At 55.9% G+C, this 23,763-nt stretch overlaps 2 protein-coding genes and 1 long non-coding RNA gene across 5 annotated transcripts; 1 reads left to right on the forward strand and 2 right to left on the reverse strand.

The window, feature by feature from the left end:
* The first annotated feature begins 1,486 nt into the window (after positions 1 to 1,486).
* PGGHG (protein-glucosylgalactosylhydroxylysine glucosidase) lies at positions 1,487 to 6,936 on the forward strand. 3 transcript variants are annotated; one of them, XM_079929615.1, is made up of 14 exons: positions 1,487 to 1,785; positions 2,028 to 2,311; positions 2,628 to 2,838; positions 2,915 to 3,350; positions 4,182 to 4,301; positions 4,740 to 4,871; positions 5,090 to 5,201; positions 5,409 to 5,481; positions 5,574 to 5,710; positions 5,851 to 5,984; positions 6,111 to 6,206; positions 6,281 to 6,378; positions 6,453 to 6,664; positions 6,767 to 6,936. In XM_079929615.1, exons 2-14 carry the CDS (start codon positions 2,053 to 2,055, stop codon positions 6,820 to 6,822), a joined length of 2,076 nt encoding a protein of 691 aa, XP_079785741.1. In that variant the 5' UTR covers positions 1,487 to 1,785; positions 2,028 to 2,052; the 3' UTR covers positions 6,823 to 6,936. The 3 variants fall into 3 exon arrangements, with proteins under 3 accessions (XP_079785741.1, XP_079785740.1, XP_079785742.1); XM_079929614.1 differs by having other exon boundaries at positions 5,090 to 5,481; XM_079929616.1 differs by lacking the exons at positions 5,851 to 5,984; positions 6,111 to 6,206; positions 6,767 to 6,936 and having other exon boundaries at positions 5,090 to 5,481; positions 6,453 to 6,585.
* Positions 6,937 to 7,290: 354 nt separating this feature from the next.
* On the reverse strand, positions 7,291 to 15,291 carry IFITM5 (interferon induced transmembrane protein 5). The gene is made up of 4 exons (XM_079929135.1): positions 12,433 to 15,291; positions 11,627 to 11,924; positions 11,188 to 11,476; positions 7,291 to 10,581 (listed from the first exon to the last, which is right to left on the reverse strand). Exons 2-4 carry the CDS (start codon positions 11,797 to 11,799, stop codon positions 10,369 to 10,371), a joined length of 675 nt encoding a protein of 224 aa, XP_079785261.1. The 5' UTR covers positions 11,800 to 11,924; positions 12,433 to 15,291; the 3' UTR covers positions 7,291 to 10,368.
* Positions 15,292 to 17,380: 2,089 nt separating this feature from the next.
* Positions 17,381 to 23,248, reverse strand: LOC307190151. Its single transcript, XR_013829426.1, has 3 exons — positions 22,726 to 23,248; positions 20,938 to 21,054; positions 17,381 to 18,718 (listed from the first exon to the last, which is right to left on the reverse strand). It is a non-coding gene; the product is annotated as an uncharacterized lncRNA (long non-coding RNA).
* Positions 23,249 to 23,763: the final 515 nt, after the last annotated feature.

Raw genomic sequence — 23,763 nt, forward strand, 5'->3', positions numbered from 1 at the left:
AATCCTGAAGCCTTCTCTGCTCAACCCTGCTGGACTTGGCCAGCTTCTGGGACCCCAGTCAGCCCCTCCACTTCCCCAAATTCCCTTCCATAATCCAGTTATTCATTCCACAGAACAAACCAAAAACCCCTGCCCTCCTGGAGCTGGTATTCTAGGAGGAAGGGAAAGCAGGGGGCTGGGGGGATGGAGCCAGTGGTTTCCTCTTACATGTAAGTAGTCTGGGAACATCTGGTTGTGGACGAGGCATTTGAAAATGGAAGGAAGGGAGGGACCAACCCTAAGGATGTCCTGAAGAAAAGGCAGTGGGATGGCAAGTGTAAAGGCCGCAAAGGGGCCTGTCTTGGTTGGCTGCTGCTGTAACAAAATACCATACACCGGGTGGCTTGTCAGCAAGAGAAGTTTATTTCTCGTAGCTCTGGAGGCTGGGATGCCCAAGGTTAGGATGCCAGTCAACTTGGTGTCTGGTGAGGAGCCTCTCCCTGCCGATGGCTGTCTTCTGGCTGTGTCCTCACGGGGTAGAGAGAGGGCGAGCTCTCGGGCCTCTTATAAGGGCAGAAATCCCGTTCCTGACAGCTCGTGACCTAATTACGTCCCAAAGGCCCCACCTCCAAATACCATCACACTGGGGATTAGAATTCAACGGATGGGTTTGGGGGGATCACATTCAATCCATAACAAGGAGCGAGCTTGGTGCAGAAGCAGCAAGGAAGCCAGGGTGGCAGCAGCGGGATGGGGGAGGGGCTGAGGGCGGGGAGGCGGCCCTGGGTAGCTTGTCCTGCCGGTGAGGTGGGCACCACTGCAGGCTGTGAGAACTTGCCCACTCCTGGGGTAGATGTGGCTCTGGCTCTGCTGACAAGGGCTGTGGGGCCAGAGCAAGGACTGCACTAACCCAGGAGCACGGCCTGGTGAGAGCGGGCACGCCCTGGAAGGGGGACGCGCCGGTGGATGTAGGTGGGGGGACAGCGGGCCTGAGCAGCGGGATGGGTGAAGTCACCACGGCCTGTGCTGGGCAGGCCACGGCAAGGGCAGGTTTCAGGGACACGTTGAATTCGAGTGTCTCTGGCTGGGCGAGTGGTCAGAGCACAGTCATTCGGGTCAGACCAGGGCCAGAGAGACGAGGTCCAGACAGCCCCAGGGCCTGGAGCCTCCAGCGGGGCAGGGGGCAAGTGGGTAGAGGCTGAGAGACGAGGCTGGGAAGAGCCAGAAAGTGGGGCGGGGACAAAGGAAGGCGGGGCTCCAGGAGGGGGACCTGCCTCACCTCTCCGGGGCGGACGGGGGTTCAGGGAGAGAGGCACGACCCGGCGGCAAGAGAGGGGACACCTAAGCCGAAACCCCGCCCCTCTCAGTTCCACCCTTGGAGAAGACTCAAGGGAGAGTCGGAGCTGGGCTCCTCGCAGCCTCGCAGGCACGACTGGTCGAGGCGGCCCGCCCCACCCGCGCCCCGCCCGCCCCGGGGGTGGGGACGTTCCATCCGGCCCGCGCTGCGCGCCCTGGGGCGGGGACCGCGGGGCCTTCCGGTGACAAGGCCGCCCCTGGCTACTTCTCCCTCCGGTCCGGCGGCCACCCGCTGGAGCCGAGGGACGCTGCTGGGCTGCGGCGAGCCCCAGGGACGCGGCCGACGGCCCGCCTGCCCCCCAACCCCCAGCTGCTGCCGGCACCCCACCCCGTACCCAGCCGGCCTCCTGGAGGGTGAGGCCCGCCGGCTGAGGCCTCCTCCCTTCCCGCCAGCTGGACGGCTTCGAGGCAGTGCGCCCGGAGAGAGCTGGAAGGGACTGAGGCCCTAAGGTGGGAGTCCGGGGCCTCTGCTGTGTCCCTGGAGATCAGTATTGGGGGCGAGGGCTCTGAGGGTTGAGGGTGTTTCCTGGGGTGGCTTGAGAGTGGGGTTCTGGACAGTCGGGGCTGCCCAGGTGGGTCACACACGTCCCTCCACCCGTGGGGGCATTAACCAGGTTCCAAGGCAAGCCTCGGGGTTTACAGAAAAGGGAGGCCCAACCAACGGTGGGGGCCTCTGACTCCCCCTTTTGCAGGCCCCTCCGCTGAGCCAACCTTGCCATGGAGGATGCTGGCAAGGACGCCACCAGATTCACTGCCCATTCTCTGCCCAGTGACCCCCGGCTCTTGGCCACCGTGACCAATGCCTACTTGGGCACACGCGTGTATCATGAGACACTGCATGTGAGCGGAGTGTACAATGGGGCTTGGGGGGATACGCACCGGGCCATTCTGCCCAGTCCCCTCAATGTCCAGCTGGAGGCCCCTGCAGGATCAGGAGAGCAGCTGACCAAGACCTTTGTCCTGGACACTAACACAGGTAGCCACTGCCTGACCTCCCCCTCCCCTCCGCCATTGTTCCAAGTGAGTGGGAGACCCGACAGAGGTTCCATCGAGAGGATGCCGACTCCCAAAGAAAAGGAAGCTCTGAGAGGCCACTTTGTGAGGCCTTCAGCCCGACGGGCCTCCTGGGCTGGCAGGAGCTGGCGGCGCCTGTGCAGCTGTCGCTCCCCAGACAGGGCATCTGGGGCTTGGAGGTGACTCCACTCCCCGCCGGCAGCTTTGGGACTGTCCTCGGGCCCTGAGTGGGGTGTGCGAGTTGTCCTGTCTTCCCCTCCCCACCCCCGCCCCGCCAGGCTCCTTTCTGCACACCCTGGAGGGCCCCAGCTTCCGGGCCTCCCAGCGCATCTATGCCCACCGCACGCTGCCTCACGTCCTGGCCTTCAGTGTGTCCATCACCCGCTTGGCCACAGGGAGCTGGCCCATCACCGTGCTGCTGCAGTCAACCTTCTCCCCAGAAAGCCCGGACCTGGACCTGCATCTGGGTCCTGACTTCCAGGGAGCCCGGTGAGGAGGGGGCGGGGGGCCGGCTGGGTAGCCCGAGGAGGGAGCCCGTCCCTGAGACACAGCCGTCCTGTTGCAGGTACCTGTACGGCCACACACTCACCCCCGAGCAGCCTGGGGGGGCACAGCAGGAGGTGCACATGCTGTGGACGCCGGTGCCCCCAGCCTTGACCCTTGGGGAAGGGGAGGAGGATGGGACGTGGGAGTTCCTGACGGTGGTGGGTGGCAGCCAGGCCGAAGCCCAGGCCTGCCTCGCCGATGCCCTGCAGCTGCAGGCCAGGCGCACTCTCTACATGGCCCATGCACAGGCCTGGGCCCAGCTCTGGGCAGGCTGTGGCCTGGATGTGGAGGGGCCCCTGCGTCTGCGCCAGGCCCTGCGTGGAGCTCTCTACTACCTGCTCAGTGCCCTGCCCCAGCCCGGGGCCCCAGGATACGTCTGCCACGGCCTCAGCCCAGGCGGCCTCTCCAACGGGAGCCGTGAGGAATGCTACTGGGGCCACGTCTTCTGGGACCAGGTGCGCGCCACCCACCCTTAACGCACACCTGCTGCAGAGCCGGCTGTACACAGAGCTGCTGCCTCTATCCTGCATGGGGTGGGGCTGTGGTTGGGGAGGCCCAGGGACCGTGGCAGACGGAAGGCTTCCTGGAGGAAGTAGTGTCTCGGCTGAAGGCTGTGTAGGCATTTGGTGAAAACGAGTGATGTGATTCAGGCAAGGGGACCAGAAGGTTCAGAGGCCCAGAACTGAGCAGGTGCGGCATCTGTGCAGGGCATCTGTGCAGGGGGCCCTCACCGCTGCAGGAAGAGCGGTTGTAGAGGGGGCTGAGGAGACTTTAACTGGGGAAGGACATGGGCAGCCGTGGGCTCTGGGAAGACCCCTGTGGCTGCTGAGTGGAGCGAGGGTGGAGCGAGGTGAGGCAGCCAGGACCGGCTGCCGGCCGGGCTTGGGAGGGTCCGGGATGCTGCTGCACATTTCCTGATGCCGGAGAAGCTGCTGCTGTGCTCCCTTCACAGGTGAGGCTCAGAGAGGCCGAGCTGCTCACTCTGGGTCGGCCAGCTAGTGAGCAACAGAGCAGGCACCCCCCCACCCCCACCAGGCTGCCCACACCCAGACTCTGGCCTGAGCCCTGGGCAGACGCAGATGCCCGCTGGGGACCAGGTCTGAGGATCATCTGGGCTGGGGATCGGACTGTGGGGTTGGCAGGCAGAGGGCCCAGGACAGACCCAGATGAGGCAGGAGAGGAGGGAGCTGGGTGTGGCCCGTGGGGAGAGAGGAGTGAGAGCGCCAGGATGAGGGGCCCCTCGGCTGTAGCGCCAGGTCGAGGGGGCCCCTCGGCTGTGCTCGCAGGACCTCTGGATGTTCCCCAGTATCCTGATGTTCCACCCGGAGGCCGCCAGGGCCCTCCTGCAGTACCGCATCCGGACGCTAGGTGGAGCCCTGTACAACGCCCAGAACCTAGGCTACCAGGTGAGGGGGACTGAGCACCCACCCTACGGGGCCCCCCCAAGGGCTGACGTCCCATACCACCCCCCAGGTCTCCATCCCTCACCCAGCCCCCTCTGTGGGTGTGGCTGGAATGTCCTGGATTCTCGTAGAGGCTCTGTGGCATCCCCCAGCCTGTACTGTACGTGTGGGAACAGCAGCCTGACCGGGACCCCGCAGGACGTCCCCTCACTGCCCTGCCCCAGGGCAAGTACACAGTGGAAACGGGGCAGAAGCCACCTGGCCCACGATGGGGCCACACAGAGGGCACTCAGAGCCCACAGGCCCCCACGAGGTCACGCGGGACAACTGGTGCCCCCGCCTCTGTCTGCCCTCCATGGCTGAAGGCTGAGAGCGTTGAGAACCGGGGTGGGCTACCCCCGGCCCCCCGAGAGCGGAGTCAAGTCTACTCCAACCCCGCAGGGAGCCAAGTTTGCCTGGGAGAGCGCGGGCTCCGGCCTGGAGGTCTGCCCTGAGGCCATTTATGGGACCCAGGAGATCCACATCAACGGGGCCGTGGTGCTGGCCTTCCAGCTGTACTACCACACCACCCAGGTGAGGTGTCGCTGTGCCACCACGTGTGGCCTCCTACCTAGCGAGGCCACGCCCTCCACACTGCCATGACTTCCTGTCCGGCCGGTCCGGCGGAGCATCTCAGAGCCAGGCCTTCACTTCTGGGCACTCAGAAGGGTAGGCGTTGGCAAGAAATGCAGTGACCAGTGGGGACTAGAATCACAGCCACGGCCTCTGATGCACCACCTCCTGCTCTCCAGGACTTGCAGCTGTTCCGAGAGGCTGGGGGCTGGGAGGTGGTCAGTGCCGTGGCTGAGTTTTGGTGCAGCCGCGTAGAGTGGAGCCCCGGGGAGGAGAAGTTCCACCTGAAGGGTGAGAGCGTGGCCATGGTGGGAGGAGTGTGGATGACGGGGAAGGGGCAGGGGGAGTGGATGGTCACAAGTGGGGAAGCAGGTGGTGCTTCTCAGTTCAGCATGTGGTCACCAGCACCTGATGCTGCCAGGCCCACACTGGCGACTGGCATCAGGGGCAGGTCCCTAAGACCCTGCACTGAATACCACCTTGTACTTATGTGCCCAGGAGTCATGCCCCCTGACGAATACCATTCAGGGGTCGACAACTCCGTGTACACCAATGTCCTGGTCCAGAACAGGTCAGATCCAAGAACCCGCCCCACCTCCACCATGCAGGGGGCCAGCCAGGAGTGCAGGGCTGCAGCCCACCTCTCCCCATCTCTACTCCTAGCCTGCGCTTTGCTGCTGCCCTGGCCCAGGACCTGGGTCAGCCCGTCCCCAACCAGTGGCTGGTGGTGGCTGATAAGATCAAGGTGCCCTTTGACCCGAAACTGAACTTCCACCCTGAGTTTGATGGGTACCAGCCTGGTGAGTGGACTTGGAGCTCCTTCAGGGCCCTTCTCCCCTCCCACAGGACCTCGTGTCCGCCCTGGATGCCCCCTTTCCAACAGGGCAGCCCCTGCCCTCCCCACCTCACCCCATCAGCAGCATCTCCCCCCTCCCCCCAGGAGAGGAGGTGAAGCAGGCAGATGTTGTGCTCCTGGGGTACCCCGTCCCCTTCCCCCTGAGTCCTCAAGTTCGCAGGCAAAACCTGGAGATGTATGAGGCTGTGACGTCCCCCCAGGGCCCTGCCATGACCTGGGTAAGGAAACTGCAGGGTGTGGGGTGGTGGTCCCCAGGGCAGCCCCGGCCCTGCCCCGCTGGTCTCAGTCTTCCTTCCCCCCGCAGTGGGCCTCACCCCAGCGTGACCTCTGATCTCTGTCCCCAGAGCATGTTTGCAGTGGGCTGGATGGAGCTGAAGGACCCCGGGCGGGCGTGGGACCTCCTGCAGAGGAGCTTCGCCAACGTCACGGAGCCCTTCAAGGTCAGCCTGGCCAGAGCCTCGACCTACACACCGACCACGCCCACCTCCTGCACTGACTGCTTTGCCCCCTGCAGGTGTGGACGGAGAATGCAGACAGGTCGGGTGCCGTGAACTTCCTGACAGGCATGGGGGGCTTCCTGCAGGCGGTGCTCTTTGGGGTCACGGGATTCAGGTGAGTGCAGTGGCAGGCAGAGGGCAACCACCTGCCGCCACCCGCCTCCTCACAGAACCTTCCCCTCGCCGCAGGATCACTGAGGCCGGTTTGACCTTCGACCCCATGTGTCCAGCGGGGATCTCCAGAGTGTGCGTTTCTGGCATCTCCTACCAGGGGAGCAAGCTTGACTTTTCCTTCTCTGAAGGGTCTGTGACAGTTGAGGTCACTGCCCGAGCAGGGCCCTGGGCCCCCCCGCTGGAGGCTGAGCTGTGGCCATCACAGAATCGGCTCCCCCTGTCCCCAGGTAGGCCGCCACTCCCAGACCCACCCAGGGGTCCAGGGCACGTGACCCCCAAGCTAGCCCCCAGTGTGTGCCCTCACCCCACAATGCTTCCTCTCCCTGCAGGACACAAGGTCTCCTTTCCCTGCTCAGCTGGCCGGATACAGAGGTCACACCTGTAGGAAGCAGGGGCAGCAAGTTCTGCCCCAAGAGTTTCCTGGGAAGATTGTTTGAAGACATTAAGCATCTGCGCAGAGCCCACAGGACCCCCTCTGGGACACCCTTGGGCCCTCCAGCCCCACTGAGTCCCCCCCGCCCCCCGCCCAGTCCTGCCCCCTCCCCCAAAACGACCAGGGCTATTGGCTTCAGGGATGTCTCTCAGGTCCTCCCCCCGGCCACTCCCTCTGCGGGTGCCCCTGCTGGCTGCACCCCCCCCTCCTCAACGCCCTCCCAGCCTGCCGCCCCCTCCCACCCTCCTCCACACGGCAGCCAGACTCACGGGTTCCAAGGAAAGTCTGGACTCTTTGGCCCAAGTTCAAGACTCTGCCTCTAGCCTGAGACCCTCCCCAGCCTAACCCCCCATAGATGGTCAGCTTTCTTGCAGCCTCACACGGCATGTCTGTTCCCGCCCTCCCTCAGTGCCCCTTCCCTAGGACCCCACAGGGTGAGGTGGGAGAAGGGCCAGCGGTTCTGCGAAGACAGAGGCAGATGCCGGCCTTGATGGGGAGCACGGCAGGATGAGGGGCGTGGGGGAGACTCAGTCTCCTGTGGGATTACTTGGGACACCGCATCGCAGCTTCACAAAGGACCCTTCTGTGTCACATGAGGGAGCATCAGGTATGGCTGGGTCCAGGTGCTCCTGGGCTGTTGTGAGCACTCGGCATCCTCAGTCCTTGGGTCCTCTTGCCTCTGGGCCACTTCAGTCAAGTCGGATGGTCTCTGTCACATGCCTTTCCTCAGCCAGGAAGGCAGGGGAGTGGGGTGTGGAGCAAGACCCTGCATTTCCTCTGACCAGCCAGAAGGACTGGGGCCGGGTGTGCGTGAGTTCCAGGCCATGGCCCTGGGCCCAGCTGTCCTGGGCAGGCTGCCCTCAGCCGAGGCTCTGCCCACTGTCTCTTCCTGGGCTTCAGCCCCTCAGTTGGCACAGCAGACTTGGGTTTCCCCAGGGTGAGGGGAGATGGTGTCTGCCATGGAAATCCTGGCGAGGGCCGAGCCTGCTGCAGCAGATCTGCCTGAGGAATGGGCAAGCTTTGTCTGCTGTGAGGAGCTGGCGAGCTCCCTGCTGAACGTGAGGGTTTCGTAAAGGATCAAGTTTCCCTTCCACGCGGCTGGGAAGCACAGTCACTTGCTCGCGCAGAGCAAGTAAGCGAGTCCCGTCAACGTCTGCGCCCCTCCTTCATCTGCAGACCGTGCTCTCTGTTCTCAGTGGAGAGTTAGCCCGAGTTCTCCAAGAAGCAGACACCAGGCAGACAAACTGTGATGGACTGAAGCCCCATGAGGGAGAGAGGGAAGGGGGTGGCTGCAGGGAGTGTGGCCGAGCTGCAGACCAGCTCCCTGAGGGCCTGTGGCCTCAGAATGGATCCCGCGACTTGGTGGGGCTCCCCCAGGGCCCACAGGCTCTCGCTCAACCGGTGGCAGTGCCGCAAAGGCCCAGGCAGGTCTGCTGAAGCACAGCATGGTGGCCAGGGACTGTCCCCATGAAGCAGACATTTGCCTTTGCAGCCCTGGAGCCAGATGTGGGCACAGGCATCAGGTGGGGGTGGTAGGTGGCCCTTCACCCACAGGACTGACGTAGCTTGATACGTGCCGCGTGTGGGTGCCGTGTGTGTGTGCGCGCGCGCACGCACACCTACCTGTGCCTGTGGAGGGGCAACCCTCCAAGGGGCCGTGACGGTGGCAGCATGTGTGTGCTGGCCTGGCTGGTCCGGCCCATGACAGCCAATTGCCTGAACCTGACCAGGGTCCTTCAACCTGCCCAGGACACAGGCTGGAAGGGTTTCTGGTGACCTTCTGTGCCTGGCTTGACCGCGTATTCTCTGTCCTCAGCAACTGGGCAAGGGCTGGACAATGTCTGCTCCCCTCACCAAATGTGGAGACCAGAAGACCATCCCCTGCTTGGAGACATGTACCCGGCTACACACAGGCTGACCCCTGCTCCCAGCCTCTGTGTCCAGCATGGGTTGGTCCCTTCCTGGGCCAAACCTGGAGCTCAGTGTTGGAACGCCGTCTCCATCCTAGTCCGAGCGCTGGCCTTGTCCTTAGTCCAATGTAGGGCCAGTGCCCAGGAAGGGGCACTGCTCCATCTCCACCCCAGGCCCCGGCCAGCACAACCTCTGCCTCAGGGGCTGGCTCAGAGCAGCGCACACTCAGCAGGGGGCTGGGGTACTGCCGGCCTGCGGCCGGGGCTCATCTCTGCTGGCACGCTTTAGAGACGGCTGGACCAACTGTTGGCCGTCACAAGAGGGGGGCTACTCTGGGGGCTCCAAGTACAGGAGCTAGACAGAGACCCACGCCCCCAGCCCAGGCAGGGTGGGCAGGCAAAGGGAGGGAAGGGACCATGGGTGGGGTATTCAGAGCCCTGAGCCACCCTGTGGTTAAGGCCCCTGCAATTAGCCTGCCCTGTCATTGGCCCGGCCACAGCAAGGCCCAGGGGCCTCACCCCCAGCCACACAGGGTGTGCGTGTGTCTTTGGCAGCCCCCACTCTGCCAGGCTCTGCTGGGGCTGCCGGGGGGTTACATAAGGGAGGTAACTGATGCGAGGACGTGCACCCGCACAGAGGCACTGGGAAAACGCCCTCGCCCCCCACGCCTCCCTTTCTGTACAATCGTGCGTGTGCACAAGGTGCTCCTGTGCACCTGTGCGTGATGGACGTGTGCACGGGTGACGGCGTGACCATGTCTGTGTGCCTGTGTGTCTGTGTCCAGCCCCACTGATCCAGGAAGGAGGGAACCCACTGCCGGGACAGATCAGAATTAAAGGGACGCAGGGTCACAAGGACAGAGTGACCCAAAGAAGGAGGTCAACACAGGCCCAGCCACAGACAGGAACGTGCACGGCAAGGACAAGTCTCACTGGTCAGGGACTCCCCTTAGCACGTGTGCACACACGCTGACTCGGGGATGGGCAGGCACGTGGACGCAGAGACACAGCACACACATTCTGAAAGACAGGCCGCTAAACCACAGAGCGGCAGAGATCAAAGCCCGACTTCTCAAACTTCATTCTAAAATACTCAGGCACCTCCACCCAGAAGCCGCGGGCCGCCCAGTGCCTGAGCAAAGGGGACAGTCGGGGCACCAAGCCGACAGGGCAGGGCGTCCACCATGGACGCTGGGGGCAGTCCAGGGGGATTTGGCTGCAGTGGTCCCTAGGGTAGCTCTCCTCAGGAAGATACCCTCCCCCACCCCAGCCAGGAACAGTCCTGGAAGGCACTTTCTGGAGCCAGGCGCTTTTAATTGTGAAACTGAGGCTGAGCCTGGCGGCTGGGGAGGGAGGAGCTGGCCTGGGGGCGGGGGTGGGGGGTGGGGTTAGGGGACTGGGGGCATCGATCGAGGTGAGGGTAAGGCCCTGGGGTCCCTGTGGAGGATCTTCAGGGTCAGTGTTAGGTGCCCAGGCTGGGGCTGGAGGGTGGGCCTCAGGCCCATAGGCAAGTCAGGGTTCCAGGCGATTAGGATGGAGCCCCTGGGGTTGGGGTCCCTGGGTCAGGGCGGGGACAGGGCCCCGCCTGTCAGTCATAGTCTGAGTCGTCGAACTTGGTGCTGAAGAAGGCGGCGGAGCCCTGGGCCAGCCGGGACAGGTGCAGGGCGCCGGTCACCACCAGCACCAGCAGCAGCAGAGGCGGCACCAGCGCCCACACCGTGGCCAGGATGTTGTAGCGCTTGGCTTTGGAGCCGAGCCGCCGGGCTGCTTCCAGATCTCCAGTCACCTTCTGGTCTCGGGCCTGCGGGCCAACAGCAGGGCCAGCTCTCTACACCTGCCTGGGGCCTGGGTGGGGCCTGCCACCCGGTCCCAGGCAGCCGCTGGGTCCACACCTTGGAGGACCCGAGCTGGACCCAAAATCTAGATGGAGGGGTGTGGCCTGAGAGGATATTGCCCGGGCTCCACCCACTCCCTTCACTGTCCCCAGCTGGGCACATGGGCTTGGCCCGCCCAGGGGGCCTCGGGTCATCAGGGGCTCAGCCTAAAGTGGGGCTGAAAGGAGACCCTGCATCCTCCCACTCCAGCTATGGACCCAGTGGCGCTCCCAGGCCAGCATCAGCCTCCAAGGACCTCCGAGGGTAGGGAGTTCTCAGAGGTGCTGAGAGCGTTTGATGGAAGAGACGCCCTTGGATAAGGCCCCATCGACCCTGGGCTCTTCGGGACAAACTAGACCCCCCATTTCGGTTTTATGAACAGCACCCCAGCCTCAGTGGAGAAGCCCTCATGAGGGAGGGGCTCCCACCACCGTCAGGCTGACGGATGGCCCCGTGGATACTCCTGCACCCCAACTTGATAAGCAGCCCCCGTGAGATGCTCTTGGGCCCCCTCGAAGCGCCCCAAGGCCCACCTTGATGGAGTAGGCCAGCGCCAGGAAGCCGAGGCAGCACAGGTTCAGGTAGAGGGTGCTGAACACCGACCAGATCAAGTGGTCTCGAGGTGGGGGTAGCGGCGCCCCCAGCGTGAGGGCCGTGTGGGCGGTGCCGTCGGCCTTGTTGGGCGTCGGGGCCCGGGGGTCCTCGCGGGGGTACGACGTGTCCATGGGTTCCAGCGCCGTCTCCTCGCTCGGACTCCTGCTTCGAGGGTGGGCGCCCCGGCCGCTTATAGTCCCCGCCGCCGCCCGGCTGACCGGCCCGCCGCTAAATTTAACGACAAATGACAGCCCGGGGCTGAGCGGTCGCCCCGCCCGCCCCGCCGCCCGCCGCCCCGCCTGCGCGAGCCCACCCCCCAACCCCCGCAGAGTCCCCCTCCCCCCCAGAAAGCCCCGCTCCCCGCGGAGAAACACTGACCCCGTAGAGGCTGGGGGCCGGTGCGGGGCCACCAGAGCCCCTCCTGTCCGGGTAGTCCAGCCTAGGGAGCCCCCTGCAAGGCTGCTGGTGGGGCCATGCGGTGGCTGCGGTCTGCCCCTCAGAGCCCCCGCCCCCGCCGACGAAAGGAGGCGGACGCACCAGCTCAGGGCCATGGTGGGTGGGCCGCTGCCTCGGCTTGAGGGCAGGGCTAGGCGGGGCTCCTCAGGACCAGGGCTGCTGAAACCACAGCCCCTCTGTCCCCAGAACTGCCCGCATCACCTGGTCATCAGTGCCCACCCTGCCGGGTGGAAAAGAACAATGCTCAGGAGAGAACAGCGGGGAAGAGGGAGAGCGGGGGTGGGGGGGGGTGGCCTGTTGGGGGACCAGCTGTGACCTGGACTGTTACTGTGCGGGCGCTACAGTGAGCTCTCCAGGGCCTGCTCTGGGGACTGCCCTCCTCCCTCCCAAGCTGTCAGCTGCTTCTCAGGCTCCTTTGCTGGTTGCTTCTCCTGAATCCAGAGCTAGGGGGCTGGGAGGGCGGGGCTGAGCTTGTGTCCGCACCCCGGTCTCATCTCCCTCCAGAGGGCCCAGCAGCCTGTTGGCTAAAATGCCATCTATGTGCCCGTCAATCACATTTATGTCAAAGGGCCAGATTGCCGTGCTCCGCGGAGGAGGGCTCCCAGGGTCTCCAGCCTAGCCCCTCAATAGGAAACCTCAGGCTCCCCCAAACCTTCTGTCTGAGCTGGGACTCCCGTAGCAAAGTACCTGGACTAGCGGCTCACAAATAATAGAAATTTATGTCTCACATTTCTGGAGCCTGAAGGTCTGAGATCAGGGTGCCAGCGTCGATGGGTGCTGGTGAGACCCGCTTCCTGGTTGCAGAGGGCCGACTTCTCAGGGCTCCTCACTGGTGGAAGGAGCTGCGAAGCTCTGTGGGGTCCCTTTTATAAGAGCACTGACCCTACCATGAGGGGTCCACCCTCATGACCTAACCACCTCCTAGCACCGTCACTTTAGAATTTCAGCGGGGGAGGGGGACACAAGTGTCCAGTCCACTGCACCCTCTGCCCGGTCTCTGCGGGCACAGCTGGTGGCCGCTCCACCCGGCCAACTGCTCAGGACAAAAGCACTGGCTTACGCCTGCACCTTCTGCCGCTCACACCGGATCCATTTGGTCCCACCTTCCAGAATGTGCAGAATCTCACCCCCGCTGTGACCTCTGAGACCAAGCCACTCTCACCTTCTCCTGGGTTAGCGGGCCCCCCTCCTCGGCGTTCTCACTACTCCAGCCAGAGTGATCCTGTTACAACAGAAAACAAGTTGTGCCCCCTGCGCCCCCCAAGGGCCCCCACCTCACTCCAGATCCAGAGTCGCTGCAGTGGCTCACAGGCCCTGCAGGGTTACTCCAGGCCACGCTCCTGGATTCTGAGAAGGACATTGAATAGGGAGGCTCTTTGTGTGCAACCCTGAAGAAGGGAGGGAAAGAACAGGGTGGGGTGGCAGTAGAAGCTGAGCTGCAGTAAGGCCCGGCAAAGGCCTGAGCTGAGCCCGCAGGAGCTCGAGCCGCAGTAAGGCCCGGCAAAGGCCTGAGCTGAGCCCGCAGGAGCTCTGGAGCTTGGAGGACGTTTGAGACGCGCCCAAAGCAGGGCGACGTTCTGCTCACCGTCAGCTACCAGCTCTGCTAGGCCCAGTGGGTCACGGTGTGATGTGACCCCTTCTCCAAGAGACCCAGGCCTTGGTCACCGTGACCGTCTTGGGGCAAGAGTGCTGCACTTGGCCATTTACCATAACACTGGGCAAGAGGGGGCCCAGTGTGGAGCATCCCTCCCTCCTCCTGCGGACCAGAGTCAAGTGGCCCTGCCTGTGACCCAGGCGTGGGAAACAAAGGGGCATCCAGAGATCGTAGGTCAACGGCACCTTTTTGTGTCGCCTGAAGGAAGCTTTGGGAGACAGAACTTCTGAACCCACAAAGCCCAGAGCAGCAGGGCTGGAGAACGTGAAGGCACCAGTGGTCCAGGAAGTGAAGAGGCAGAGCTGCCCGGTCCTGCCCTGGGGCCCTGGGCCCATGTACTCTACCCACAGCCACACGGCACCTCCTAACGGCCTTTGACCTGAGGGCTAACTGTGGCCAGGAGGGGTGCCCACCCTCTGCTTGGTGCAGTGGGGTGGTAAGGTGTGGGACGTGACTGGCAGACCTGAGCCTGTGTTCCCATCCCTGGGGATGACATATGACGTGGACTCCTGTGCAGGGTCGGTGCTCCGAGTTCCTGAGGGCTACACGCTGCCCCTCTGGGGACAAGGGTCCAATGAAAGTAACTCGCTTGCAGCTCTGCCCCTCACCCCGGTGTTCAGGCCACTCCTGATTGGGCTGGAGTGCAGGACCCATCCTGTGGCCAGCCGTCTCCCTCACACTAAGCTGACCAATGGAGAACCAGGCTGGGAATTCTTCCTTCCCCATCATCTGGTCCCAGAGGGATCCCCCTGCAGCCCCAGGTGTGAGCAGAGAGACAGGCCTTGGGAAGCAGTGGTGGATGACACAGGGTCAGGACAACCTGCTTGTTTGACCTGGAATGTTGCACGCCCAGCCTTGAATGCGTTGCTGCTGGACTAAACTGTCAACTGAAAGACAAACACACGATGCAAGAACTGTGAGGTAAGTTTTATGAACGGTGTTACTGAGGCCTATAGCCTGGGAAGCAGCCTCTTGGTGCCTCTGAGAAACTGTAACAGGAAGAACAGACCTGGCACCACCTCCCCCAACACCCATTCTTCGGCCCATGTAGTCCATCGCTTTCGTCCCCACACGCCAGGAGTTAAACTGTAGAGAAATGTTGTTTGTTTCCAAATAGCCCATTAAGTTCCCTGAAGAACGTTCCCATCCCACGGTCCTGGGTTACTTATGACCATTACTTGTTGTAGATAAGTTTGCTTTCAGCCTGGAAACCTTGCAAATAAGCAGAGATAAGACTGTAAAGTAAAAATAACTGCTAAGGACTTGAGGATTTGCAGGCGCCTTGTGATCCAGCCTGCGTGAGCAAGCAGAAGAACGAAGCAATGCTGCGCTTCCTTGAAGGCCAGGTGGCTCCAGGAAGTCTGCAATCTGCCTTCACCCTCTAATCTCAGATGGTTCTTTAGGAACCATCTTCTTGGTTTGCTGGCCTCTGATTAAAGTCACTACTTCTTCCCCATCACCTTGTCTCTTGCCTCATCAGCCTGTCGTGTGGGAGCAGCGCGAACTTGGACTCTGCACTCGGTAACAGAACTGCTCCGAAGAGGTAGGGGAGAAGCCAGTGCACGTATGGTTTTAGCTAGGAAATGCGTGCAGTGAAGCACACAGCTCGGTAAAAGGTTCCCGAGAGTCACGAGGATCAGACATCTCAGTTAATGATTTTAGTGCTTTTCTATATGAGAAAATGCAAGAAATTGGGTTCATTAAAATTTCTTCTTGGGACTTCCCTGGCAGTCCAGTGGTTAAGACTTCATCTTCCAATGCAGGGGGTGCGGGTTTGATCCCTGGTCGGGGAGCTGAGATCCCACATGCCTCGGGGCCAAAAACCAAAACAGAAGCAATATTATAACAAATTCAATAAAGACTTTAAAAATGGTCCACATCAAAAAAAAGTCTTAAAAAAGAAAAATTTCGGGCTTCCTTGGTGCGCAGTGGTTGGGAGTCCGCCTGCCAATGCAGGGGACGCGGGTTCGTGCCCCGGTCCGGGAAGATCCCACATGCCACGGAGCGGCTGGGCCCGTGAGCCGTGGCCGCTGAGCCTGCGCGTCCGGAGCCTGTGCTCCGCAACGGGAGAGGCCACAACAGTGAGAGACCCGCATACTGCAAAAAAAAAAAAAAAAATTTCCTCTTGCGATTACCCTGCCTAAGGGGCCTGGTTTTCCAAAGCACAGACAGCCTTTTCGTCCTGTTCTTCATCCTGAATTGCCCTCAGGGTGAGCTGTCAGTCAGAGACTCCAGTGGCTAATGGCCTGATCCTTGTAGAACTGGATGGTGGGCAACAGTATTTGTTTTACAATTTGCCCCTCTTGGTCATAAATTTAACCAAGGTTTGGGAGGCATGTCATGACCATCCGCCCCATGGTGCCCAGAGGGCTCCATGTGCTATTGCTGGACCAGGCCCTGTCAGAGGTGTCCGTGAAGTCTCTGGACCCCCCGTCACTCTAGTCTGTTACAGTCCAGAAAGTGACTCTCCCGTGTTACTTCTTCCCATATCTAGAGTTACATTATTACGATCATTGTAACCTCATATAGAACTATATATTTGGTAGACTATTTCAAGTTGCTTAGTTATTATTTTTGTTGGAAGCTCACTTACACATTGGTCAATACAAGAAACAACAATCTTGTAGAACAGGCAGAAGACAAGTGCTATAGCTAGTAGCATTAATAAAATCGTAAGTAAGAAGTTAGGCCAAGAATTTCCATTAGGTGTGGCCGAGTGTACTCCCAGTCGGCTGACAGTTTGCTCTGAACCAATCGCTATCTTTAGGGGTAACGACATATTGGCATTGTTCATAAGACAGCCCAATTTCCTAGTGTCATCAGGCTGATGACCCTTAGTATGATTTAATTGTTCCCAGCACGAGGGGACCCTTAAACTTAAATGACTGTGACCTGGTAAATCTACCCCATAACTGAGGGAGGGTCCCTCCTAATAAGCAAGTGATTATGGTTTTTGACTGAAATTTAGCTCACTGCTCTGATTGAACTCGAGTAACTTTTAAAGAAAATTCATATTTCTGGCCAGGGTCAGAGCAAGTATGATTAATTAGCCAAGTGAGGGGATCCCACCTAGTAATTCGATAGTGGCCTGAACAGAACTATAATTTTTTTCTTCTAGAATAGATCTCCTAAGGACCATTCAGAGCCAGTCAGAGCCGCAGGAGAAATCCACCAAGATAACCAGATGTACTGAATGTAGTTAATTGACCATCAACCCAACAACTGGATTGATTTTAGAACTCTGCATAGGACTGTGCCCATGATAGGAAAACATTCGATTCATATGCAGAAGTTCAAGAGTTAAGAAAACACTATAAATGATCATATGGGTCAGGTCTGGCATCTTGGGCCAGCTGCCTACTTCTGATGTCACCTTCTTCTTGTCCCCGTGTGGGCATGGTTTCTCTTCTGATTGACCATTGTTTTTTTTTTTGTTGTTGTTGTTTTTACATCTTTATTGGAGTATAATTGCTTTACAATGGTGTGTTAGTTTCTGCTTTATAACAAAGTGAATCAGTTGTACACATACATATGTTCCCATATCTCTTCCCTCTTGCGTCTCCCTCCCTCCCACCCTCCCTATCCCACCCCTCTAGGTGGTCACAAAGCACCGAGCTGATCTCCCTGTGCTATGCGGCTGCTTCCCACTAGCTATCGGTTTTACGTTTGGTAGTGTATATATGTCCATGCCTCTCTATCACTTCATCCCAGCTTACCCTTCCCCTCCCCGTATCCTCAAGTCCCTTCTCTAGTAGGTCTGTGTCTTTATTCCTGTCTTACTCCTAGGTTCTTCATGATTATTTTTTCTTAAATTCCATTATGTGTGTTAGCATACGGTATTTGTCTTTCTCTTTCTGACTTACTTCTCTCTGTATGACAGACTCTAGGTGAGCATCGTTTTAAGGTGAGTTTGAGATCAGCAGTCCTCTATAGACCAGTCAGTCGGGTGCAAGGGCCCTTTGTAAATGGGAAATATGAATCCAAGAACTAATTCCCTTCAGTCTTGCTGTGTGTGAGCTAGTTAAGAGCACCCGATGAGGGTCCTTCTATCTGGGTTGGAGAGAATCCTTTAAATGATGTCTTTTCCAGTGTGTATAATCTCCTGGTTGCAGGTTATGGGGCATCTGATGTTCATCCAAAGAGAGATTATTGTGATAAGCTTCAGAAACAAGCTTAGAGTGTCCTTTTAACAATTTAATTAAACCTTATGGTAATGCAACACAGTAACAAGGAGCCATCTAGGCAGTGAGTCTCAGGCAGTAAATACAAAACCTCAAAGACAACTAACAACACTAGAACTTAATATCCACTGAAACAAAATTTTTTTCTCTCTAAAATTACCCTCGTTTCTACAAAATATAGCCAAATTAAGACTAATTTGCTTACAAAATAAGCCTGGTTTCAATAAACATGACCTGATTATTTACATAAGTGTAATTGATCCTATAGGCTCTTCTAAATTGGCCTTGCTGGAACTTTTTTTTATTTTTTTTATTTTTGGCTGCCTTGGGTCTTCATTGCTGTGCGCAGGCTTTCTCTAGCTGTGGCGAGCAGGGGCTACTCTTCGTTGCGGTGCATGGGCTTCTCATTGCGGTGGCTTCTCTTGTTGCAGAGAACAGGTTCTAGGCGCGCGGGCTTCCGTAGTGTGGCACGTGGGCTCAGTAGTTGTGGCCCACGGGCTTAGTTGCTCTGCAGCATGTGGAATCTTCCCAGACCAAGGATCGAACACGTGTCCCCTGCACTGGCAGGCGGATTCTTAACCACCGTGCCAGCAGGGACGTCCCTGCTGGAACTTTTTATAAGGAATCTCAGACTGAACTTTAAAAGTCCTCTCAAGGCCATGAAAATCACACCAAACAGTTACCATCAGCTTCTGCCTGTAATACCTGTAGATTGGGGTAGACTCTTCTCTTCTCAAGGTCCCCCAAGATATCTTGAAATTCCCGCACCTGCCAGGAGGTGGCCTTCCTTATTCACCTGATAAGGCTGCTAGGAACCCCGTAAACAAGGCACCAGGCTGTTTTCCCAAGGGACTTCAGGCTCCATGAAGTTCACCTTAGTCCTTTAAAGCTGTGTGGTCATATCTGATTCTGATTGCATATTGTCCAATATGACATTTCAAAGCCAGGTTAATACAACCAGTGTTCCCAATTGCGTCTTGTTATAAGGAGAACATATGCTTTCTGAACTTATCCAAATAACTATATTGCCATGAAAATAAGAATACTCACTAGAAGTTTCCAAACTCTGGAGGGATCAGGTAGAGAGAAAAGATAAATGATTCAGTTCTGCTTACAAAGGTATAATTTACCAAATCGCCATAAGTCATAGCAACCTTCAGGAGAAGGGTTTCCTTAGATCTGGAAAACAAAGATGAAAAACCAGTAATATTTCAGACAGAAAGTCATAAAAGTTATCATTCAGCCTATGTACTAATTCCTCTTGATCTTGACCTTCTGTTAACAGCTTTATGAAGCCATCAGGTTTTTCGTTAGAATTCTGTCATTTCTTGCCCAGTTCAGTGGTATGACCTGAAAGTTATCGGAAATTTTTTACCTTCAGATTTTGTCCTATGCTTTCCCCTTTTCTCTCTCTCTTTAGAAGAAAATTACTTTCTTTTCCCTTAACAAAATGCATTTCCATTACTTACACTTTCTTTTTCCTTGCATACAAAGATGTTTTCCTCATTAATTTTTAGTAGTTTAATTACATTTTTAATTAGAATCCTTAACCTTTAAAAACCTTAATTTCTAGTGAGAACTAAGAAGTAAGCAATTATGAACTTTTACCTTAGCACTCTGTAAACTGGCAAATTTATAAATATTATTTATAATTTCAAAAAATGTGTGCTTTCTTATAGAATATGCCTCAGTATGGCGCCAAACATATCTACTAATATCTTTAATTCTTCTGTAAAAGGAAGCCTATGTTTTGTAATTAATGTTTCAGTATTTTATCTTATTTGGAAATAATACAGACATTCAATAAATTTTCATCATGTAACTTTATTTAGCAAAACTCTCAAGTTTCAAGTTATCAAAAATCTGGTAAGTAGACATATCATAAAACCTAATTATTCTTAAAAGGTTTATCTGAAAGCTCTTACCCCATTTATATCTCTTTAATTCACTTGTTCCCAACAATTATGTTTAGATGACCCATGAAAACTTCATGAGACATCAGAACAAGTCAGCCATCATCTGAAGCTATTTTTCTTGCTGACAAATTTTGTAACAGAGGTAACATAAACTTATCTGACTTTTAGTAAATCTAGGTACAATAAAAGTAGTATACTTAGTGTTGATGACTCTAAAGACATGTCTGTATTAATTAAATGAAACAGACAAAACTTAATACTGAATATTAATTTAATACTGGATATTTCCCTGATCACATAACATGAGATGCAGTTGGGTTAGTTTCTATTATATTTCTGAGAATTTATGTAAGCACTTAACTTCTTTTAAGTCAATTAAATAGAGCTCATTTACAAATTAAATTTGAAAATACCACCTGGAGGTAGAAACATTTATAATGTACATACATTCAGATAGACAGAGATCTCATCATTTTCATTTTAAAACAGTCATGAATCAGGTATTAAAATATAAAACTCACTAGTTTATAAATAACAGTTGAAATAGACTAAGTCTACTTGCTTGAGTTTTTAAAAAGGCTTCTTCCCTTCCCCCTTTTTTCCGTTAGTATCAGGACCTGGAGATGGCCCGGATATGTGTTCCCTGACCTGGTAGAACATTTATATCTCAAAGGCACAGGGAGAGAAATGCAAGCTTCTTCTAGAAGGACTTTTGTTCCCTTAGGGTCAGACTTCTGAAAAGATATTTTATCAAGCCAGCTTTCTCTAACTGCTTACGCGAAGAACAGTTTTGGAATGCTGAAAGAGCTCCATCTTGGCCATTGCAGGGAGAGATTTTTGTTTCCCATTTCATGGTCAGCTGAGATAAAATTGCTGTTAAAAGCTCTGTGTGGGTTGGCGTGCTATCTGTGAGCTTAACTCCTTCAGGTGTTACCACCGAGCCGTTTAGCGCTCTCACGTGTCTTGGTGTCTCTCTCTAGCAGTCTAAAACCTGAGCACCGGATGGCCAATCCTTTTGTGCGCATCTTCAGACGAGTGAGTTGCTTTTGTTTTTTTGCTTAATGAGAGGCTGTCCCTTTGGGACCGCTGCATGGTATGAAGATCCCACTCCACCACTCCTGTAACTTTCTCAATTGCCTGAGAAAACAAAGCCATGGCTGGCTGGGAGAAGCTGGGTCCCTTATCTTTGGAGCTGAAAGCTCTCCTGTGATATCGTCACTTTCATTCAGACAAACTTCGTTAAAGTAGCCAATTCAAGGAGAGACACAAGGCCAGCCTCCTACCTAGTCACCCAGAGTCTAAACCTTTTCAGGGTCTTTCAACTGGGGAATCCAGGTACCCCTTCTTCAACTTAAGATCAAAGAAAGAGCTACTCCTTATAACGAGGACTTTAATAACCACCAGATATTGTAAAACTCAGGATTGCCAACCAGGATGGGAGACCTGAGACTCAGGAGAAACTTACCCATTCCTCTGACTCACCAAGGAGGTGGATGGGCACAAGGGGCCCTCGCTAGTACCAAGGCTGCCTATCCTCTTGGAGTTCAGGCAAGGAGAGACGTCTGCTCTGGGTCCCTTCGTGGTCACCCAAACTGTCGACTGAAAGAAAAATGTACAACGAAAGAGCTATGAGTTGAGTTTTATTCAGGGACCTTACTGAGGACTATAGACTGGGAAACAGCCTCCCAGTAGCTCTGAGAAACTACGAGGTAGGGGAGAAGCCAGTGTCACATGGTTTTGGCTGGGAAGTGCAGTGAAGCACACATCTCAGTAAAATTTCCTGCTAGTTCCGAGGATCAGATATCTCAGTTAATGCTTTTAGGGCTCTTCCATGTATGGGAATGACAGGGATAGAGTAGGATAGTTACACAGGTAGTCGCACAAGTCCCACCAGGGAATTATAGACAGAGAGGGAAACCTAGGGAACGTTGGGAGACCACTGTAGGTTAATGATCACTCAAGAAAGCTATCGGAACTTATTGGAACGAAGCAGTCTTGCTTAACTATAAAGCCATAAATAAAAGTATGAGATATGCCCAGGTCATTAAGCGAAAGAATGAGGCCTGCATTCTGCTGGTGGAGTTCGGCAAGATAATGATCCTTAGGACCAAGGACAGGAACTTAAGGGAAAGATGACGTTCCCATATTTCAGTATATGTTACCACCCTTCTGCTGATTTGAATGAGCGCTATGACAGTCGTAGTTTGACCTCATAAGGTCAAACACTCTCCCGCCTGATACGAAGGAAGAGCTAGTGACGTCTACTCAAAGAATGAGGAAGAAGGCGGTCTTCCCCCCTCCCCGCTTCCCTTTGGTTATAAAAATGTAGCCTGCTTAATTCTTGGGGCAGAACCCCCTCGCCTGCCCGCCTGTATCCCTCACGAGCGTCCTGTATTAATAAGTCCATCACTTTGCCTCTCACTGAATTCCTCCTGTGCTGAGCCTCAGTAAGTCCAGACACCAGGTGAGTGATTCTAATTAAGAGACCGTGGGCTCAAGTCCCAACCTGAGGTGCACAGTTTCAGGAAGATACAAGAAATTGGGTTCATTAAAATTTTTTCCAGAGATTTCTCTACATCCAAGGAGCCTCCTCCTGACCTTTGTCCCGAGCTCCTTTCAGGACGCCCTGTTGGTCCGCAAGTGCCGTGGCTGACAACCTGAACCGTGTAGCGTTGAGTGGTGGACATTCTTTGTTTCACAAACAAAGCTCTGTTTTGGTGGGTCCGACACAACCCTCCTACGGCTGGCAGATCTGCCACGAGGTGGCCGGGTGGCCATGTCCAACTTTAGAGACAGGACAGGAAAGACCGCCTTCCCCAGACCTCTGTCCACACACCCTAGTCCCGGGCCCGGCTGACGTACGTCTGGCACAGCAGCTGCACTTGGACTCCCACGGCTTAGTCTGCCGCGGCCCCGAGTCTCCACCAGCTCCGTCTGGGTCTGGGGCCAGACAGGTGAACGAAATGGAGGTTTGGTGGGGGTGACACCCCTGCACCCTTTAGGCTTTGAGGTGGCTTAATTTCTGCTTCACTCCCAGTCTGGGATACAGTAAGCCCCTTACATACGAACGAGTTCTGTTCCAAGAGTGTGTTCATAAGTCCAATTTTTTCTAAGTCCAACAAAGTTAGCCTAGGTACCCAACTAACACAATCAGCAATATAGTACTGTACTGTAGTAGGTTTATAATACTTTTCACACAAATAACATATAAAAAACAAACACAAAAAAGAAAAGATTTTTTTAAAGACTTCAAAAGATTTTTAAACTTACAGTGCAGTCCCTTGAAAAGTACAGTAGTGCAGCACAACAGCTGGCATGCCGGGGCTGGCATCGAGGGAACAGGCAGGAAGAGTTACTGACTGGAGGAGGGAGAGGCGGTGGGAGACGGTAGAGCTGAAGGGTCGTCAGCAACAGGAGACGGAGGGCGAGCTGCACTTTCACTCACGCCTGACGCTGATGGCACAGGCTCTGGTTCCTTGCTGGGTTCAACTCTATCTACCCTCTTGAAAAAGATCCAGTGATGTCTGGGTAGTAGCTCTTTTTTTCTTATCATAGGTGACATGGTAGCACTGGATTACATTCTGAACGGCTACTGAAACCTTCATGTACTGTTCTATATTCAGGTCCTGTGCCTCAAAAACTAACAGTGCCTCCTCAAATACAGAAAATCCCCTTGCCATTTCCTGCGCTGTGAATCGCTTCCGTTCTTCAGCTACTTCTTCCTCTTCTTGTCTCTCTTAGTCCTTTCTCTGGGCCTCCAATTCCATCAGGTCTTTGTTAGTCAGCTCCTCGTGATGCACAGCAACAGTACCGTATGGTACAGTACGCAAAAGCACCACCACTTGGAGAGGATGCACGCACATGACAATGTACGCCAGACACGTGACCTAACTTACGTGACTGGATATGCGAACACACCTTCGCATCATTTTAAGTTCGCAACTTGAAGATTCTTATGTAGGTGACTTAGTTATTGGTTTTGATTTTCCTCCCTGCTGGGGTGGGCACTGGGGAGCAATTCCAGTGTCCCCACCAGCCAGCCCCATGACCGTGGCTCCTACCCAGAAGCCACTGATCCCACGTGAGGATGTGCCGAGCACCACTTGCTTCCATTCCCATTCCACCCCAAGGGTGGGAAATGCCCGGACGGGGTCGGGCCCCACTCAGAGTTTGATTAGGGCCTGGAGCCCCCTGATTCCTTAGCCCCACGTGCCCTGCGTGAAAGGGCAGCCAAGTGATACTTTGCCTGTTGAGTTATTGTGATTTATATTAAGAAATATGTATTCGAAAATAAAAAAAAGAAAAAGA

Source organism: Stenella coeruleoalba, assembly GCF_951394435.1.
Source record: "Stenella coeruleoalba genome assembly, chromosome: 8".
In the NCBI taxonomy this organism is placed as follows: Eukaryota; Metazoa; Chordata; class Mammalia; order Artiodactyla; family Delphinidae; genus Stenella; species Stenella coeruleoalba.

Bases quoted from the DNA above. Each gene is read 5' to 3' on its own strand.
- PGGHG (XM_079929614.1), top strand. From the start codon at position 2,053: ATGGAGGATGCTGGCAAGGACGCCACCAGATTCACTGCCCATTCTCTG. The intron at 4,872-5,089 runs GTGAGGTGTCGC...CCTGCTCTCCAG, and splicing joins TGTACTACCACACCACCCAG to GACTTGCAGCTGTTCCGAGA. The intron at 6,207-6,280 runs GTCAGCCTGGCC...TGCCCCCTGCAG, and splicing joins ACGTCACGGAGCCCTTCAAG to GTGTGGACGGAGAATGCAGA.
- IFITM5 (XM_079929135.1), bottom strand. From the start codon at position 11,799: ATGGCCCTGAGCTGGTGCGTCCGCCTCCTTTCGTCGGCGGGGGCGGGG. The intron at 11,477-11,626 runs GTCAGTGTTTCT...CGTTAAATTTAG, and splicing joins CGGCCCCCAGCCTCTACGGG to CGGCGGGCCGGTCAGCCGGG. The intron at 10,582-11,187 runs GTGGGCCTTGGG...GTTGGCCCGCAG, and splicing joins CGCTGGCCTACTCCATCAAG to GCCCGAGACCAGAAGGTGAC.